General features: G+C 35.1%; 2 protein-coding genes across 3 annotated transcripts; both read right to left on the bottom strand.

Moving 5' to 3' along the window:
• Positions 1–33: 33 nt before the first annotated feature.
• LOC143469760 (QRFP-like peptide receptor) lies at positions 34–3,610 on the bottom strand. Of its 2 annotated transcripts, XM_076967579.1 has the most exons (4): positions 3,151–3,610; positions 2,213–2,639; positions 1,765–1,919; positions 34–1,514 (listed from the first exon to the last, which is right to left on the bottom strand). In XM_076967579.1, the coding sequence occupies exons 2-4, from the start codon at positions 2,607–2,609 to the stop codon at positions 678–680; spliced, it is 1,389 nt and encodes a 462-aa protein (XP_076823694.1). In that variant the 5' UTR covers positions 2,610–2,639; positions 3,151–3,610; the 3' UTR covers positions 34–677. The 2 variants fall into 2 exon arrangements, with proteins under 2 accessions (XP_076823694.1, XP_076823686.1); XM_076967571.1 differs by lacking the exon at positions 3,151–3,610 and having other exon boundaries at positions 2,213–2,689.
• An 815-nt stretch (positions 3,611–4,425) lies between these two features.
• LOC143461820 (very long chain fatty acid elongase 6-like) lies at positions 4,426–12,891 on the bottom strand. The gene is made up of 7 exons (XM_076959713.1): positions 12,007–12,891; positions 11,630–11,777; positions 11,311–11,516; positions 11,104–11,214; positions 9,589–9,710; positions 7,097–7,279; positions 4,426–6,002 (listed from the first exon to the last, which is right to left on the bottom strand). Exons 1-7 carry the CDS (start codon positions 12,026–12,028, stop codon positions 5,880–5,882), a joined length of 915 nt encoding a protein of 304 aa, XP_076815828.1. The 5' UTR covers positions 12,029–12,891; the 3' UTR covers positions 4,426–5,879.
• Between the last annotated feature and the right edge of the window lie 553 nt (positions 12,892–13,444).

The following is a 13,444-nucleotide window of genomic DNA, read 5'->3' as shown; positions in this document are numbered from 1 at the left end:
CGAAGAAAGTGTGGTGCTCTTCAGGTTTTCTCTATTACTAATGCTTTGTACACAACATTGGAATATCAGTGGAACACATAAATAATATAATCAGACAGAAACCAAGTCATCAAACTCGACTCGCAAGTCAAGTCGTTTGGAAGAAGTGGCTGGAGGCAAGTCATTTGATATCTAAAACCAAGCCATAAGCAAAAATAACGTTTGAAATTTTTACAAATTTGCTGCGTTTTGTTGTTCCATACGGGTTCGTAGACAAAACTTTTTTTCAAATTACTTTTTAATGCGTTTGGAGAGAAAATGAAAAATTGATTTTACCTTAAAGCTGAAACCTAATGAACGACAACTAACTCGAGTCAAATCAGATCATTTAAGCAATTTCATAGAATGGGATTCGAATCAAGTCATGGTTTTGCAAAAAGTGATTCGAGTTCGGCCCGGGTCATTACGATTCTGAATATATTCCATTTTAGATGAGATAATTGGCCGCGATTTGGAATACCAAAAGAAGAGATAAAACGTGTATTGCTGAAAACAGGTTTAAATCCATTACAATTCAACTCAAATATATACATCGGTTTTCCCAAGTTGCTATCTAATTACTCAGCAGCGCACATAGCGGTAGCAAAGTTCTTATTAATCCGCTACTAAATGACGCTGTCATACAAACAACAAGCGTATCATACCATGCCAGGCAAATTATTTTGATTTGCAAAAGTAACTGATTTTCTGTTTGTGTTTGGGGTAATTGTAGCCGTAATATCTGTAGAAAGTTCTGGAAATTTGCTGCCACGAATGTTAAGTGCAGGACTATTCGTTTGTGACGTAACAAATGACACGTGACGAAAAGTACGTCGAGAATTTGACATCAAGGGCGTCGTGCCAGTTTGCTGCTGTTGCTCGCTTCTAGCATAGGCTACAGACACTGTATGACGGCGCCGAATTCCATTGCTTCTTTTCAGCTTTCGAAATGTAAACCAGGATGTAATCCGGCGGCGAATAGTCTTCAGTTTAAGTAAAAATTCCTCGCGTACTCGTACGTGTAAATAAGCGTAGAGTATGGGGTCAAGGGCAACGTTGGTATGTCCAAGCCATTGGAAGTAGGAAGTCAGTTCGGGGTTACAATGTCCGTCCAGGCAAACTAACATTGTTACAAAATACGGACCCCAGCATACGGCAAATACCGATGCCAGAAGGATCAGCATAGACATGATTTTCTTTCTTTGAGATCGGGCTCTTTCATTTCCATTGGCCGAAAGTACAACCACTGGCGACGGTCGAAACCAGATAAAGTAGCCGATCCTTGCATAAACAACGACAATAACCATTAGTGGAGCGGAGTAAATAAAAGTGAAAATAGCTATAGAATAAGCTAGACTTTGTTGATTTCCAGCCCACAGCTCCGAACAGATTTGAATTGTCTCTCGGTAAGTTATCTCAGGAATGCCTGAATGTGAAGATAAAACGACAATGTCGTGATGCAAAACTTCTTCACTGAGAACGATAAATTGCGGAATCTACAAATAGTAGTAATTAATAGGTAATGTTTAAAAAATGTTGAATTTTAGTTAATTTTATCTTGAACCAAAACTATTCAAATCACCTTACATCAGTCTTTCAGTTAATTTGATGCGTTTTGATTTACACCACATCACAAATATACATATTATATACGATTACAAAACAAATAGCCCTCGAGTAATGCTATGTAATGAACTGCTGAACAAATTAAACATTTTAATTGTCTGTTACATCCAAATTTCTTGCCTGGAAACAGATGGCAATTACCCAAACCACAGCGATTAACATCCCAATTCTCAGCGGAGTTTTAAACAGTCCTCTATGATGAGGGTGTAAGATTACTTGATAACGCTCTACTGCCATCAAAAGAAGTGCGTAAATTGAGCTCATCACTGCCATCCCTAAAAATATACAGCGTTATAGTTTACTAATAAAATTTTAAAAATAGTACCAAATATAAGCCGTGCTAACTTATAGCTGCTTATAGCTGATATTTCAATTAGGCTACATACAGCCTCTTTTTTCAAAAATTACGCTGGTTAGAGCGCAAATAACTTTTAAATTAGGTTTTGTTAAATGATACACTTCTTCATTATTCCTATAGCGTTATCGTTTTTTATGCTGTAATGTATAAAATGCTGAAACATCAAAATCCAGAAAGCCATTTACAATGTTGGTTAACATTTATAGTTACCTTGTATTGGAGGAATCGCTGTACACAGCCCTGGACCAAGGGTATAGTCGTAAGATATGTTGTAGATCAAAGTCCAAGGCAAAGAAAGTGTAAGAACCAAGTCACTAAAAGCCAAAGAAAGCAGCAAAAAGTTTAGAGTCTTGTGCAAACTGGGAGAGGTGACAATGACCCAGATGACACAGAGACTACCGAAAAGTCCGATAAAAATGATAAGGGCATAGACTGCAATTAAGCTGTAAACAAAACCATTCGAGAGGTAATAGTCGATGGAATCTTCACAGGGATCCAGATTGTCAAGTAAAATTTCCTTGGAATTTGTCACATTGAATATTTTGTTGAACATTTCCAAATACCAAGGGGCAAATATATATTCGCATTTCGGGGGATACAAAGCCATATTTCACGTCAACTAGGTTGATATATGTTCCTAAAAATGATTATAATCAAACGTAAATTCAACAGTAAATACCTATATACAATTACAAGTAGACCTATAGATAAACTAGATGTTTCAAAAGTCTACCAGAATTTTCTGATGACCACAACTGGTGAGTTGTACTTGGACCACTTTGGCTATTTCAAATTTTTTTAAAACTGCTATAACTATAGTTACTTTCACTTCGATTATGTATTCTTGCATCAAATAACCTAAACACAGTAATATTGCGTAACCAAATATCATTGATAGTACATCTAACATCTAACAGTAAATAATATTTAAGTCCTAGATAACTCTCATTTTCAGCTTTACATTATCATTTAAGGATTTCTCAGATTGCATCATACTTCTAAGGCTACCCCAAACAGAAAATGAGGTAAACACAGATTTTTTTCCAAAATGAGCTGTGCCTAGCAACTGTAAACATGTCATTAGTACAGCACACTGTGGTCTGGTATATGTGTGTAATAAATATACCTGTCACATGTAATAGACCTACCTAGGTATCCAGGGAGACAGCAGACTTCATTTGAGCTTTTGTCTATAGTTCAGCCTTTATTGCCTGTTCCTGCTTGGAAGTATAAGTTTTTTGTAAATCAATGCCAGCTTCTGCTCATTTCCTTCTGCCTAATTCCTGTTCATTGTCGTGCTTAATTTTATCTGATATTTTGCACGTTTGTTTATTCCATCTGGTGGTCTATACCATGAATTTAATGGCATAGTCATCTGTTCCGCTTAGGAGAAATATTCATGCTGGTCCTGGTAGGTGGAACTAGTCTACAAATTTAGTCCGCAAGTAACGAAATAAAATAAAACATAACTTCTACTCATCTATAAGATACAAAACGCGATTTTCAATTTCTGCAAGAACTTCAAAAAATGCCTAAAGTTGACAATTCGCATGTACGAGAAGAAATCGTTGGTTTTGTCGATGATGAAGATCTTTATTTGAGCTCAAACCAAACAAAATATTGCTGCTTGTTTACGCAGTTAGAAAATTTATGACATTTTCTTCTAAAAATTTCAAACCATTTGCCCGGCGGTATTAATTCATTTGTACAGTCGGGTGATAACTGGTGGACCTTTGACAATAAATCATCGAAAAAGAAAAGCCAAATGTGGTCAGCACTTAAATTGTCATTTATTGTCACAAATATTAGGGAGTGCGTCAAAATGTACTCAAAGCGAAGTGCTTTTGCGCAATAAATGTATGTCGAGACGATATTTTGCGCCAAGGTATGACGCAGCATCAGAATTTTTTAATGTTGTTTGCATGGTCAGCAGAGCGCACATATATTGTGTACACCAAAGGGCATTTACGCTAATTTGCTTTGCTTGATTTTTTGTTTTTAACTATTTAAAAATGAAGGCAATAAATGCTGGAGATTACACACAATTACCTTATGTTAAGTTACTTAAGAAAGTTCCGATATAGTTCAAGCTTCGGTAAATTCTAGGTAAAACCCTTTTGAGTATGAAAGCTTGCTTTCCCAAAAAACATGACTAAAATATAACTCATTCCTATAATTTTAATTGAAAACAGCCAACATTTGATATTAATCACTTAGCAAAGATCACACCGACCACAAAGGGTAAGGATAGTCCAGTGTGTAGCTTTCATGTCTACCGTCCCCTAGCGGTTTGAAATCGTTGTCAGCACGAAAACCGTGTTGTTGACAACAGTGTTTGCTATAATGAAACCCCATACAATTGAACTTTTTCAAAAATTTGAAAATAAAATCCTGTATGCTCTCCATCACAGATATGGACAACCTTTCACAATGAAAAAACTTGTATTTCTGAACAAATGTATATTAGTATATATTGAAACTACTCAGAAAAACCACGGCAAGCGCAACAAGATCAGAGTTTAAACATCGATTTCAAGCCAATGTCAGGAACAGGATGGCGTGTTTAAGTTCTTCATTAAGACACTAACAAAATAAAAAATACAGCGAAAATGACTACACTATAGTATAACATGATTCATAAATTACAACGCTTAATGCAAGTAGCCAGCTTAAAAACACTCCTCAGTTACTACGGTTTGCATGGAAAGAGATAACAGAAACTGATTAAAATTTTTTCAACGAGTTTAAATAAAACGCTCCTTCAGCACGCTTGGTATCGTTAAATACATTTCAAAGTGTTCTGTTAGTTGGTAATTCTGGTTATGGCAACACAGTCAGCAATACCGTCATTCTGTTGCTACCATTGTAAAATGATATTATTAGGCATATCATACCATAAAGGTATATATTATCAACATTAGATCAGCTGTAACACAATTATAGCATCATATACGTGACAAGTACTTCAAATAAACTACGCTAAGCAAAGATTTCTTAATAATTCATTAAAAATAGTAGTAGTAATAAGTTAGTTACATCTTCTAAGCGAATTTGGAACTTGGACGGAAGAGCAAAGGCACAACTTAAGAAAAGTTAAACAGGTTAAGCGATACAGCAACAAGCCTTTGAAATGATTAAATACTCTGATAACTTAATATACATAGTCACAACATTCACAAATATGTCCCGAATTAAGCATATCTACTCTGAGAAATAATTGATGCAGTAAAGCAAACACTTCTCGAAATAAATTGATAATAAGCGATTGTAACACATGAGAAATTATACGTTTAACACACAACCGGATAGTATAAACAAACCATATTCAACTCTGCACATGAGCTGATATACTTGGCAAATCTCTTAACGCAACGACTGCTTCTGATAGTCAGGTTCGCATCTGCACTCTAATAAACTGGACTAAATTTTGTTTTTAAAGCGGATTATACTTGCTTGGGGAAAAGTTTCCGGGACGGGACGTAAAATCAATAAAACAGCGAAAAATAGTTAAATTTATAATATGTATCATAGCCGGTATTAGCTAAGTAATACAGATGTATCTAAGTTTTAACAGTAAAAACATTTACTCATTTACACTAGATAAATTTGAATAAGTAATATTTTTGGTAACTATGGCAATAAAAGTTTCCTAATAAATTGCTAAAAGTGTTGCAAAGTTAAGGTTGTTTGCAAATTTGATGATTAACATGATTAATTAAAGCGTTCAAGAATGTCATTATAAAAATTAGAATACCGTAATACACAAAACATAAACAGAATGTGGCTTTGATGAAAAACGATTCATAATTGTTTAACAAAGAAGAAACCGATAACGAGGCGATAAGTAGAAAATACTGTACATATATACTTATATAGCCTATTGTGTGGTGCGTTTCCTTTCACGTAGGCTGTAACCATTCCCGTTAACCGTGTTCTTTTCGTCTTTTTCAAAGACTTTTCTGTTTTCTGTTTCCTTTTCTTCCGGTTCAGGAACAGGTTTCTGCAAACACAAGTACAAAAATGCGGAAGGGTCTTGTAATGGTATTTAAAAAACATTAATTCCGCTAAAAAGTAGGTAGTAAAAGCAGTATAACGAATAGCGAAAAAAGATACTTAGTGAACTGTTCGTTTTGCAAATTATGTCACACCATATGGAAAGTCAACAACGGCCTTGACCGAAAGGCATAACTTTTTATTATCGTATTTATTAGGGATGTGCCGCGAGGAAGATTATTCGGGTTCGTGCAAACCCGAATATCATGAAGGTCGACACGAACGAATCCCGAATCTATTCGTATTAGAACCAAACAATAAAATTTCATCCAAAATTTGTCAAGTCTTGCTTGTAACATGATGTAATCGATAAACAAATCGCTTTCTTTCGAAAAAGAGTGTTTAAAAACGATTGAAAAAGCAAAATCGTTACGAAAACGACCTTCATGATAAGTACTGCTGACTCTAGTTCAGCTTTTGTCGGAAAATAGATCATCATTTTTAACAAAAGTCAGTAAATTTATAAGTAATATTATATTCGGGTTCGCCCGAATCTTCCATAAAGGCGATATTCGGCGAATCTATTTGGGTTTGGGTTCGTATCGGCCCATCCATAAAATTTCGCTATTTATAAAATACGGAAGATATGTTTGTCTGCAATCACTTCCGTGCTGGAAATTAATGAACAGATCGGTAAATTTAATAGACGTTTTCGAAACAATTTCAATGAAGAAAACAAACTCTTTGCAGAAGTGGATCCCTGTGTCTACCACAAAATGACATCACGTTTCTAATGCAAGTTTGTCCGACTCGGCAATAGTGCGATATTCTTGCATCATCACACACGCAAAAAAGATAACAATGCATTTTTTGCGGCTGGGATTTCGAAACGGATAAGATTTCAGAATCGTATGTAAAACTTTAACAAACAAACACACTTTTCAGGTGTAGAATGCAATAAGGCAGCAAAATACAATCAAGGGAATCAAGTCATGTGAATCAAGCATTTTCAAAGTTTTCGTTCGGCAGCCAAGACTGAAAATCATTAACCACACAACCTGTCAACAAAAATGGGGATACACAATGCAAAAATATTTTTACCTTGGCTTCCTTTGGTCGTGCTTTCAAGTAGGTGTTGTAGAAAAAGTGCATGAAAAGAACAAGGTAGGAGGCATACATTGCTCCGCCCCAGAAAACATAGCTAAACGAAGACCTGCAGTCATTGTCCTGCCTCCATAAATTTGCCAAGGATATCGTTGTACAGCCGATCACCATCTGCATAATCTGCAAAGTATATTTCACATGAGAATCTACTGTTGTTGGAGGCGTGTTCAAAGTTTATGTTGTGTAAATTTGGAATTGATTACGGCTTTATTCTTATGGCAGCCGGCAGCGCTATAATCGTCAAAGTGACATTTTGGTTGCCATATTATGTTCATCATTTTAGCAAGTATCTGTCGGTTTTCCACCTTTCGCTAAGTTTTTCCGACAAACTTTTAACGGTATTAGGGCTTAGAAAGCGGGTAACATAATGAAGGCAAAATTTTTTGCAAGAAATTGTATTCTCACTGAAATTAAAACCGTTGAATAATGTCAACAAACGCTGCCATCCCTTGCACCGGACATGAAAACATACGTATCAATTGCTCGAGGATATATTATGTCGTATGTGCAAACCACCGCTTTACGTGACGGATTAAACGTTCTATTTAACGCTAAGCTATTTTTTATTAAAATTTGCGCTGCTTCTTCTACATTTTCTTAGCCTGACGTTTCTTGAGTTATGGTAAGAGTATTGCACTGAGACTTCGGTTACGAATATATGGAGCGACTTGCAACCCGAAACAGGAATGAAACAGGCAAAAAATTCCTATACATGGTATTAGCAAACGTTTCGTTTTTCTCTTGGAACGGTGTCAATGCTCATGATGGAAACGCATATAATATATACGTGGCGTTAAAGAGGAAAGGGCTGTGACATTATAACTGCTCACGAACTACACTTTCAGATTCTTACATAGTTCATCAAACAATTCGTACTTTAATTGTACTGAAATTACTGCAAGATGGCCCGCTTGCTTTGGTGGTTTTTAATTATGAGCGTACAAATGTGAACCTAACTAAAGTATATTACTAAAGTGTTTAAGCAAAACGGTGTAGATTTACCATAACGCATCCAACAACAAGCACACAAAAACGAGTGCTAGTGACTTTGTTTTTCAGCATACATAGTGTTTTCCTGAAAGGTTACTGGAATTTCTTACAAAACAAAGAGTGCAATGGTATGTTTGCATTGCCTTTACATATATACAAGTACCAACCTTTCTCATAAAATTTATGTCAACGATACACGAAGATATCTCTGCGCTGCAAGCGGCGTTTAGTTAATTGCTTGTTTGCAACACTGTTTGCTAATGCTTCAAAATTCCCGAAACTATCCATGATTAATGCGAAAAACAATTCCCTTGAAACGCTTAACCTATTTACTGTAAATCCTGGTAAAATTTCTGCTAAATATTTTGCGGTAAAATTACTTTTAGCAGTTATCGTAAGTGTCGGGAAGTTGGTCAATCATTAACATACGGTTATACGTCGTGAAAATGGAGAAGTGTTTAAAAAAAAATAAGACTAATCGGTAAACTTCATTTCCGCGGGCGATTAAAAGCAATTTAAAGCAACAAATTAAAAGGGCGGTAACAGCACCACTAGTGGCAAGCGGAGTAGTTATATAACGACAGACCTTTGACCTGCGTTTTTCCTAATTTTCTATTCCAATGTTAAACAGTTTAAAACACAGTATATAGTAAATGTAACCGTTGCAGAAGAACGGTAGGGTTTGTAATCACTATATGTCTATAGTGTCCCGGGCAAAGTCAGCTAGGCAACGCGTTTATCAACATGAACACAACACGAAGGTGAATCAAAAATATTATTGTTAGAGAAGCTAGTAAGTATTGTTGTAGACTGAAACTGTATGCCACACCTTCTGTCCACCGAAACAAACGCTTGGAACACTCAGATATCAATTCTTTAACGGGTCGGTTTAATGTAAGACATACACTAAACCCAATAGCTTATAGCCCTAAAAAACTGTGGGATGTTGCAAATTTTTCACAATGAAGGCGGCCCAAAACAGATAAAACATGGCAATAGTAGATTTGTCATGGTACTTAAAAACTTCCGAGGGCATTTCAAAGAACACATTTTTAGGAAGACATTAATTAAATCGTTCAACTGTTCCAAAATAATTGTTTCTTAATTTTTCATATTAGCAAATGTATAAAATAGATGCAAAGCACCAATGTTGTAACGTACTAATGAGTCGAGTCCAAAGTCCAAAGTGACTCAAGTCACGTTATGACGGCAAAAATATAGCTTTAGGCCAAAAAAACGTATATTTATCTAAAAAATGATACTTTTCTGAAAAAAGTATCAACCAGATTAATTTGAAGACGGCCACGACGTTATAATGACAAGTTAAACACTACGCATAGTTCGACATCAAAAACACTTTTAAACTTGAAAGATATCCGCAGCAAGTACGATTAAGAATGAGGTTCAAACGTGAAACTATAAGCATATCCACACTCTACCTGTGAAACTGTGATGGATATAGCAATAGGCTTTGGCACTGGAATACGAGCGGCTCGCGCGGCGTAGTAAGTATACATGAGGGCATGTACGAACAAATTAACGGTCATGTAGATAGGTCCACCTGAATAATTAAATAAAAGTTGGCATAATAACGCAAGAATTGGTATTCTACATGTAAGATATGATACGCTTCATATTAAGGTTAGCGGCGCTTTTTAACGCATTTCTAAAAAGCTAAAACCGTTCAGTGTGGTAAGACAGGATGTTAAGAATGTTTATAAAGATAAACAAAGCACTGTTTCTGTTCCATTTCGTATAGCCTGGATGGGTGTTTTCGGGCATGCTGTGATACTTCACCAAATAAGCTAATTATATTTCAGCTGTCTTCACATACATGTGTTTCTTAACTTTGGATATTGGTAAAGAAGTTAATGAATAGTTCGTCTGAATTTGATCATTTTCAAATAATTGTCATTCCCGTAAAAGCGAATTTAAATGTTTTGCGAAAGCTACAATGTCAGCATTACAGTAAATCATTAAATGCAAACGGTTGACATCGGCTGGCTTGTAAACATATTGACACAAAAAAACTTGTTGAAATGCTTCCGTAACTTTTTCCCTTTAATCCTATTGCTTACATAAGGCGGCATGTGTAATGACACGTCAATTAAAATTGATATAAAACACATGGCGCGTTGGACATTTAGTCTTTCCGGTAAATCCACTTCACAATTTTATGATAACGCAGTGCTGTAGCTAAAAAATCTGCTATGTTGGTGAAGGTAAATGCAAACAGCACTCAGCGTGTCATTGAATAAACGGGAATTGCCCTTTGCCATTCTGGAAATCAGCTTTATCAAAATGGTAAGGCTAAATGAGGGAGTGCCTTCCACTCCTATTTTAGTTGTTTGACAAAACAAACATACCAACTATGGTATCCAACAATGAGTTTTATTGGACTAACAGAGTTGTGTGATTCAAATCCATAGCTCATTGCAAACAATACTTTTGAGTTCAGTCTTTTTTTAAGTTTTATATAGTGACTAGAGAACATTTTATTCACAAGGGTCACTAAACCTAATGTTGTTTCTTATTTAATTGCTACTTCTATTCTCATGATTTCATTCTTATGAGTTTAACAAAATTAAAAAGGTCTTTAAGTTTCAAGCCTTTTTTAATTAGTGCAGTTTGTACATTCAATTTTTTGATATGCTGGTTTTGAAGATGTCATGTATAAAATGATACGTTTTTGTTAAAAACTTCACACTTAGCTTCAATTTTGCTATTTTTAAAAGCAAAAATGATTAAAAAACCTCTGTCTAGCAAATTTTTGCTTGAAGCAAATTAATGTTTTTAAAAAGGAACTGTAAGACAGTTTTAATTACAAAATTATTCCCAAATTTAAGAAAAAAGACGACTAAGAAGCCAGATGTTACATCAACACAAAGTTTCTTGTAAGACTGAGTGCAGAAGAATAAATAGTGATTAGATGTCATTGGAGCAAACTTTCTTACCAGGAGCACGAGCTGCTAAACACCACCAAGTGAAGAGTGATACGGTAACATGATGATACCAGTGCAAAAAGATCAATTTTTGTTTCCGTAAGACAATAAACGCTGTGTCAACTGCAATAACAAGATGATATTTAAACAAAGAAGAAAAAAAAAGATTAAAGAAAACTTATGGCATTAAAAGTTTATAATTGAGCGTGTGATACTTACTGTATTCCAAGACTTTACTAGGAATAAAGACAGCACCCCAGAATCTCAAAATTGGGTCATCATAAATTTGTGGATGACATATCAATGTTCTTACACCTTCCTTGTTTAAACGTGTTAGCATGTTTATCAAACATCTAACAGTTCCCATTATACTGAAAATGGCCAGAAAAATAGACCACATCAACATTGGCTGGCGCAGGTTGAATCTACAATAACATAAGCATCATCATAAACTGGAAAATTATAGTATAGGCCACCTCCTGAAGCACCTAAAATAACAATATATATATTTCACAATCAAATTATAGTGTATTCATGCCTTGGCTTGCTTTCCATATATTTCTGTCCAGAAAATACTGCAGCAACATAAAAGATGGCACAACCCCAGCAGAGGTGAAAATTTCTTTCTAGCCATTCATAAAGTTCATCATGTTGAACCGACTTCTCAAATTCCCATCCTGTATAATCTACAACAAAGAACAAAATGAAAGGAACCTAAATGTTAAATATCAATTGCATACACAAGCACAAACATAATTATAATTAGTTTCATGCTAACAATTGTTTGAATGTCATCATTTGTATTTTATTTTTAACTTGAAGTACTTTACAATTCAAAGTGATGTCACACATGTATATATTGGTATGTCATACTTTCAGTATAATTAGATTTCCTGTTAGTAGGGCAACACTAACCTGAAACATTCACAACATCCATAATTGTTTAATGAAATAAAAATCTAGTTATTAGCAGGAAAAAATAATGCACAAACAACAAACGATGTGTCTGAAAATGAAAGTACAATTTACCAATCTAAGTGGCCTGTTCGTAACAACATCAGCAGTGGAAAACTGCTGCTAACATGGAAACTTTATGAATAAAATTTGTTATGGCAACACTGGTATACAAAATATACAGCGTGCAAAAGCAATATGCATACTTCAATAACAATAAAAACAGGAAGCCAAAACTGGTTTATATTCAAGTGAATCTAAGGTTTACAATTAGCTGACATACAAAATATGCAGTGATGCCATTGACATATACCAACATATAAAATTTAAAGACAGCCTGAGCTAACGTCATCAACCATAGCCTTATCTAAAGTATGTTTCACACATTTGTAGACGGAAAAATTTATCACACATTTTGTATGCACAACGTAGCAAATTCTAATAGCTATGACAAATTTTCATGCATATACAAACCACTTTATCATAAACAGACAAGGCAAAAGTGGTTGTCTCTACGTCACACAATTTACAATAAACAAACAAAAACATAATTGCTAGAAAGAATGGCCGTTTTCGATGAAAAATCATGCTTTCAAAGGTGTAAACTTTGGCGTGATGGTGTACACTGAAGCCTCAGCTCTCTGAAGCTCACTCACTCACCGAAGCCTCTTCTATATTTTAATTGGTGTTCAAACACCCAGCTTTTCAGTTTGTTGATTATAAATGTGTGTAAAATAACAAAAGTTCGACAAGTACACTCGTGTCCCACGGCTACCCGGCATTTGTGCAGGTAAGGTACAGCCATATATGATAGCAATCAAGGAAAAAATTAGTATTTCCCTTTTTTTTTATTTAGAGATATCGGTTTTAAACACTAATTTTGTAGTATAAAGCGGAGCAAAAGTTAGTGTCTGCTTTTTTTGGAGTTTACCCGGGTGTGCATTGCCATTTAAGAAAAAAATCTCGAATGTGCTCTTGCCATACCCTGCAGTCTGGCTGTTTTTTGCACACTTGCGCGTTAATTCCTCCTCTATGTTTCTTTAATTTTTTTGTAGGCAGGCACATCAGCTGCTTCCTTTCACACCGGAATATTGCTTCTGAACACCCAAGATCTCGGCAAAAACTGCCATACTCTGCAGAGGAAAAATGACCTTTCTAACTTGCTTCTTTCATGAGATATTACAACTTAGCACTGGACATCGAAATTTCGTTTTAGGCTTAAAAATCAGGTTTTTTCGAAGTGGGTGAGTTTGACGCAACGAAAATTAAAAAGTGTTGAACATAGAAACTTGAAATTTAGTATACAGTAAGAAGAGGAATCTTGTTTACTACTTGCAAAAAATCCATTAAATTGGACCAAAAATTAATGTTGAAATAGCATTTTTTCGTAAAATTTGGT

The sequence above is a fragment of the Clavelina lepadiformis genome, chromosome 1 (assembly GCF_947623445.1).
Source record: "Clavelina lepadiformis chromosome 1, kaClaLepa1.1, whole genome shotgun sequence".
Taxonomy (NCBI): Eukaryota; Metazoa; Chordata; class Ascidiacea; order Aplousobranchia; family Clavelinidae; genus Clavelina; species Clavelina lepadiformis.
The sequence above is the reverse complement of the archived record's forward strand: the minus strand, read 5'-3'. Positions and strand labels throughout refer to the sequence as shown.